The sequence below is a fragment of the Orycteropus afer genome, unplaced genomic scaffold (genome assembly GCF_000298275.1).
Source record: "Orycteropus afer afer isolate SDZICR_OR568_19922 unplaced genomic scaffold, OryAfe1.0 scaffold00167, whole genome shotgun sequence".
Lineage (NCBI taxonomy): Eukaryota > Metazoa > Chordata > Mammalia > Tubulidentata > Orycteropodidae > Orycteropus > Orycteropus afer.
The window spans coordinates 5,388,272-5,395,530 of NW_006921754.1; the positions used below are offsets into that span (position 1 = coordinate 5,388,272).

The 7,259-nt window shown below is 36.3% G+C and overlaps 1 protein-coding gene across 1 annotated transcript in view; it reads right to left on the reverse strand.

Annotated features, from left to right (window-relative positions):
• Positions 1 to 223: 223 nt before the first annotated feature.
• The window catches only part of THEMIS (thymocyte selection associated), a 245,636-nt gene continuing 238,600 nt past the window's right edge, over positions 224 to 7,259 (reverse strand). Inside the window, exons 5-6 of the mRNA XM_007946609.1 lie at positions 2,017 to 2,170; positions 224 to 294 (exon numbers count right to left, since the gene is read on the reverse strand). Coding sequence (XP_007944800.1) covers positions 224 to 294; positions 2,017 to 2,170 — 225 coding nt within the window. The remainder of the gene's footprint in view (positions 295 to 2,016; positions 2,171 to 7,259) is intronic.

Below are 7,259 nucleotides of genomic sequence, written 5' to 3' on the forward strand. Positions count from 1 at the left end.
AATAACAACAACAACAAAAAAAAAACTTACTGCAGTCAAGTTGATTACAACCCATGGGAACCCCATGTGTTACAGAGTAGAACTGCTCCATGAGGTTTTTCTGGCTGTGGTCTTTACAAAAGATCACCAGGCCTTTCTTCTGGTGATGCTGCTTGGTGGGTTTGAACCACTAACTTTTGTATTAATAGCCAAGTGCAAGCTGCTAGTACCACCCAGGGACATTTTATGATATGCTACGAAGACTGAAATTTCCACACTCGCCACAAGGCAACTTAGGAACAGACTGACTTTTCTCTAAGCATTAAGGAGAGGGAAAGCTCAGAAAGGGTATCATTTATCCATCCTGAACCTGTAGGTAGTTACTAAATATGCAGATCATCCATTACAGGTATGGTCATTGTTAAGAATGGACCCATATGTCTTTTCCCTTTTTTTCACTGAGAGGTATATACTATAGTGACAAGAAAAAATGAAGTTTGAAAATTGTATTTCTGTTTTACTTTACTTTTATATTTTATATATGGAAATATAATACATTTATAACTCATAATATGAAAAGTTTCTGTAATTTTCTGTATTTAAAAATGGAGAACCAAATAAAAATATTATCCTGATATGCTAACTAGATAATTTCTAAAGAAATGAATGTTGAAATTAACCTTAGGAAGGAGATATCATTTTATTTTCTTGAATAAAGGTAAGAAGTCTCACTTGCCCAGTACCACTGCTTTAATTCCAGGTCCCTTTTCCCCTAAAACTCTTACAGGCAGCATGTTCAAAATGGGAGTTGCTCTGCTGGGTAACACATCCTACACTATTCACTTGGGGCACAATGCTGGGGCTGCTGGTGTACCATGGCCTGCCCAGGGAGATGCACACGGGGGCATATCAGATAACAAGTTTTCCTGTGATTGAAACAAAAACCTTGCTTTCAGGAATTGTGTTATTTGATACTGCTTGGGATTCAGAATCTTAAGGAAAAAAAAAAAAAGTTTCCAATGAATTAATAATGACTTGAGAGTCAACACACTGCAGTAATGTCAATTCACTGCAGTTGTTTCTTTTATAGTCAGACTTGATTAGTATTTGAAATTTGGAGAAATTGCAATATTCATGATTTTCAAAGCCCTTTACAAAATTTCATTTTTATCACTCGGAGAGAGTCAATGAAAAGGTAATAAGAAAAACTCTATAGGATATTTTTATAGGAGTGTCAGAAGCCAGTAAGCTAACTACTTGAAAGAACCAGACTGTACAGACAGCATTTGGAGCAGAAACATTTCAAGACTTTATATCTACTATTTTGACTTTTACATGCCCTTGGAGGGAAAAGTGTGCTAGTTAGAAAACCAAGTAAGGAAGAGAAAGGAACAAACTGTATGCTTAAGAATAATTACGATTTCAATTTTTCTACAAACTAAACATGGAGTTTTGAAGATAAAGTATAATAGACATGAAGCTAGTGTGGTGTCTCTAAAATATAGCCAAGAAAGAAAATTCTTATTTCCTTTGGTAACTCTTCCCAGTTTTCCACAATATGGAAGTTACTTTAGTAGCGTAATTGAATGCTGCACAAGTCTACTTGTCCTTGTTTTGCCCTCGACAGAGATGAAAATAATCAGATCATTATCTCTATAAACTAAACTATCATAATTCAAGGGTGTATTAGATGACTTACCTGGCCCTTCTTTAAATTAAAACATCACAATTATTTTAGCCTCTTTGCTCAAGCCATTAATCCTACTAGCAAAAAAATCAAAATGTTACAACACTAATACATGGAATCTTAAAATAAGACACTTTCTTTGGTCATGAAAATCATAAATGAGGAGAAAAATCTAATACTAGGTAACAATGAACAGCTTTCTCATGATTCTCAGGGTTTAATACCGTCTGCATGTAAAATTTCATTTCATTGAGATGAGTCACATTCCAAACGAAATAGGAGAAAGACACCATTGTATTGTGCATTCATCACACAGGCAGTTAAAATCAATGTCGTGTGGCTTAACTGACCTGTAGTCACACTGGAGTCTGCAGTTGTAGTTGCCTCTCTCTTGCTCCTCTCTCTGTCCAGATCAGCCGAATTATTCTGACAAGCAACTGGTGCTTCTGAATCTGGGCCAGCTTGATTTAAGTGTGGTTTTCTGGCTATGCCTAGATGGTGAATCTGAAATGACATCGACCATAGTGATTGATTTCACAAGTAAATTATCAGTGCAAAATAAATGCTTCCCAGAGATCCAGCGAGGATAAACATCTATTATGTGACAAGTCATTTTGATAAGTCTGAAACAGAACACTCTACAGGTCCAAGTGAGTTACAAATTGTATTTTCATCAGTATGTTTTGGTAATCTAGGTGTGGAATATCTGATGCAATAGAAGTAACAAGAATAAGAAACCACTTCAGGCACAGAAAGTCATCTTCAAAGATTATGTACTAATTTATTCCTGGGGAGCTTATATTTTTTTATCTACAATATTTTGATTTATTATTTTTTTATTTTTGTAAAAAATCCAGCATTTCATTATGTATTAAATAGGTATGTGTTATACATAATGAAGCATGGATTTCACTTACATATTATCTGTAACCTTTATATAAAACAAATCTATAACATCTACTTTTAAATAACCCTTATTTTTAATCAGCATTGTGAAAACTTGACACTGCTCCTCTAGTCTATTTAAGAATCATCAACATCATAGCAATTTCTTATTAAGGCACTGCAACAGCCCTTAAAATTTGTATCTCATGTAAGATATGTCATAAAACCTAAAAAAAAAACAAAAAAAAACCCACTACCATTGAGTAGATTCCGACTCACAGCAACCCACATTGAGTTTCCAAGGCAGTAAATCTTTACAGAAGTAGACTGTCTCATCTTCCTTCTCCACAGGTGCTGGTAGGTTTGAACTACAAACCTACTGATTAGCAGTCAAATGCCTTAGGCACTGTGCCACCAGAGCTCCAAGAAATGTCATAGTTTTTGGTTTATACTGACATATTATATACTTCAAAAGAATCATCAGATAGGATCAAAAATTAAATAGGAAATGGAACTTTAAGCACTTTGCTTCGCACCCAAACTTTGACTAGAAGCTTATCAGTTTGAATACTACTAAAACTACTCAAAGGTTCATAGAAAAAAAAATAGCCAATAAATTTTGGCCATCCACACTAACCATTTTGGTTCACTAAAGTGTAGGATAATGAACAAATTTCCCACAAAATCCTCCTGCCATGTCTGTGTACTATTAAATTTATTGAAAGCTTGATTTATAAAATTAAAAATCTTTCAAGCTTGGAGAGAGTCAATAAGGAAATTAGAGTTTAGCAAGATAAACTAATTTACCAAAGTTGACACAATGAACAGTTCTGAGCCTCAGAGATATGTCTCCTGACTCACAGTCCAGTACTTTTTACCTCATTCTATGATTGATGTGCTCATTTTACAATTCAAGAAGGTGAACTGGTTGCATTAATGGCCCCAATTCTTCACCTCTCTCTGTATCCAAGTGTTTTCCATGTAGTTTTCTTGGCCCTCCTACTGCTCTGATTTTTTATTTCTCCATGTAGCTTCCTTTGGACCAACAGGATATTAGAACTTCATCTCTTAATCTCTAGTCACAATCAATCATAATATAAGAACTTTGGCACCTGTATTATTGTTTTACTTTCCAGCTTCAACACATTCATGATCCTGGCTAACTTCCCCATCCGCACAGACATCCTATTCAAAACTATGTGTGACTCTCTTACAAATGAACTTTTCATTTTTCTACTTTAACCTTTCACTCTGAAAGTCACAACCAAGGTCTGAAAGATGCCTACACAGTTGGTTTTGCTTATCCTTGCACTTCCTTCATGCTGTAAGAATAAGCCCAGATTAGGTTACTAGAGATTGAAAAAGACATAGAGCAGAGATAAACTGCCACAAACATCCAAGCAAAGGCAAGAAATAGACACCTGTACCCCAGATGTTTAGTCAGTCCTGCAGAGATCACCTGGACCCGTTACAAGTCAGATAAACCCAGCAGCCTCATGAGCAAAATAAATGTAGTTTTGGTGGTATGCCATTAAGTTTTTCTGGTTGTTATGCAGCATTATTGTTGCATTATATAACAGGTACGTTGAACAATCATTTATCTATACTATCCTAGACACTGAATGTGGTGTCAGAATACAAACATAAATATATTAAGTCCTAATTGTTTAAATACAATTTCTTAAATTGTTTAAGCAGAAAATTAAACTGGAATGCAAATAATTCTCAAGTCTCTTTTCTTATGACAAAAGATGAGAGTGTAGTAATACTATCAGATATAACTCCAAAAAGATCAGAGTTCAAACGTTGGTCTTAATTAAAACTAGACCCCGTGGAACCTGTACATAGTTCAAAAGGCTGCTGTTCAAACAGACAAGGAGGTACTGTGTGGTTTCAAATCAGGAAAGTTGTGTGTCAATATTGTATTCTTTCATCATATTTATTCAATCTGCATGCTGAGAAAATAATCCAAGAAGCTGGAATATATGAAGAAAAATGCAGCATTGGGATTGGAGGAAGACTAATTAACAACCTGTGATATGGTGTTGCTTGCTAAAAGTGAAGATGATTTGAAGCATTTACTGATGAAGTTCAAAGACTACATCCTTCAGAGTGGATTATAGTTCAGCATGAAGAAAACAAAAACCCTCACAACTAGACCAATCAGTAACATCATGAGAAATAGAGAAAAGACTGAAGTTCCTGAAGATTTACTCTTACTTGAATTCACAATCAATGCTCATGGAAGCAGCAGTCAAGAAATTTGATGTATTGCATTGGGCAAATCTGCTGTGAAAGACCTCTTTAAAATGTGTAAGACCAAAAGTGTCACTTTGAAGACTAAGGAGCACCTGATCCAAGCCATGGTATTTTCAATAGCCTCATATGAGTGTAGCTGACAATGCATAAGGAAGACTGAAGAAGAATTGATGCCTTTGAATTATGTTGTTGCTAAAGCTTATTAAATATACCATGAACTGCTAGAAGAACAGATAAATTTGTCTTGGAAGAAGAAGTGAGGATGGTGACGATTCATCTCACGTAATTTTCACATGTTATCAGGAGTGACCAGTCCCTAGAGAACGACATCACACTTGGTAAAGTAGAGAGTCAGCAAATAAGAAGACAATTTTCAGTGAGATGAATTGAAGAATAATGGGCTCTAACAAAGTAAAAATTGTGAGGATGGCACAAGACTGGGCAGTGTTTTGTTCTGTTTTATAAAGGGTCTCTATGAATCAGAAACAACAACAGACCATCATGCTTGTTCACATATGACTCATCCATAGCCCATGCAAAGTAAGTCCATTACTCAGCATGAATTTTAAAATTATTTGTAAAGTCTGTATCACCACTCAGGTTTGGGAAAGAAGAAGATTCAAACAGTATCTAAGCACTTCCTGATATTGAATTAAATACCTTTGGAAAATATATTTTCAGTATATTCCAAAATATATTTCAAGTTGTTACATGAGTTTTAAATATTTATTTATCATTATTGAGCAACAAGGTAGATTCAAGATTCATGCCCCTTTTTTTTAACCAATTACAACTGATAATATTACAATATTGAAAAATTTTAAAAGTTCTTGCAAATTATGTATATTGTAATATATCTCAGATTTCCAAGAAGAACTTGAATTTCTATAAAACCATTTTACCAGAAACCTTTGTCATGAAAGACTGAGGGGAGCAATGACCACTTAGAGTGGATCAAGTGTTGCAAAGGCCCTATGCTTCCTGGTGAAAAACTCTGCCAGACTAGACATTTTATATTATTAGCATTTCAGTAATTAAGGAACTCATTTTCCTGGATGAAGTTCTAAACTGGAAGTCTCCACTAATCATGTCCTGTCATATTTTCCAACTTCTATTTTGCTTTCATTATTACAGCTAAGCTCCTGTTCCCAGGTCCTAACCTGATGGGAGGGAGACTACTTAAACTGCAGATACTACCATACTCTCGTATCCTTTTTTTACTCATTCAGACCCTTCCTCCAGTTTCCTGGGTCCCCACACCATTCCCAGACATTTATGTTCTACCACCATGATAAAATACCCAAATGCTCTATTCTTCACTGCCCTGTAACTCCAAGGCACACACACACACATGCACACACACTTTTCTTCCTTACCTCCCAAATTCTTCCACTGTACCCACTGGAATTTCATTCTATATTTTGCAATCTTTCCTACATGTTCAACTTTCTTTCAGAACCCTATCTCTGCCTTGCTATCTTGTCTGAAATCCCATTCTCCAATGAGGACAACATTTCTCCTGGAAATAATGGCTGTGTATTCCTCCAAACCCCAGGTAGCCTCAAGTTGATGATTCCATTGTCCTTAGAACTGTTTCCAGACCATTGCATTCTTACCTTCATGAAAAAAATAGTAATAATATCACTGTTGCTTTGATATTCCTGCTATCCAGCTATGCACCATCTCCCTTCTTATTGGTATCATCATCTCTTAATCTCTAGTCACAATTCATCATCATATAAAAGCTTTGGCACCTGTATTACTGTTTTCCTTTCCAACTTGAGTGAAGCCATGATCCTGGATGACTTCCATATCCAAACAGACATCTCATTCAAGGCCCTGTTTGAACTTTCCATTTCTCTGCCTCAGTCTTTCACTTGCAGAGTCATACCCAAAGCCTGCTATCGCCTGAAATTTTTCACCTCCAGAATTCCTGTCTTCCTTTCTCACATGTGCCCAAATTTACTTTTTCACACCAACGAACTCCCCTATATCCTCTCCCTTTTCTTCTACCATTCCTATAAGATCTATTCTTTGGCTTCATGGAGACCTGAGCTCCACTACTTCCCTCTACTTCCTCTATATCCAGTAGTCTTCCACTCAGTTCCCTTCTTTCTGTATTCAACATCCATTTTAGTTCAAAAGCTTCAAAATCACTATTAGTTTGTCAGATATATAGATATGTTGTTGTTGTTATGTGCCATTGAGTTGGACCCGACTCATAGTGACCCCTCCTTGGGTTTCCAAGGCGGTATCACTATGGAAGGAGATTGCCCAACCTTCCTTCCTGTATGTTGTTGTTGTTGTTAAGTGCCATCGAGTCATTTCCGACTCATAGTGACCCCATGCACAGCAGAACAAAACACTGCCCGATCCCGCACCAGCCCCACAATCCCTGCTATACTTGAGCCCATCATCGCAGCCACCGTATCAACCCATCTCCTTGAAG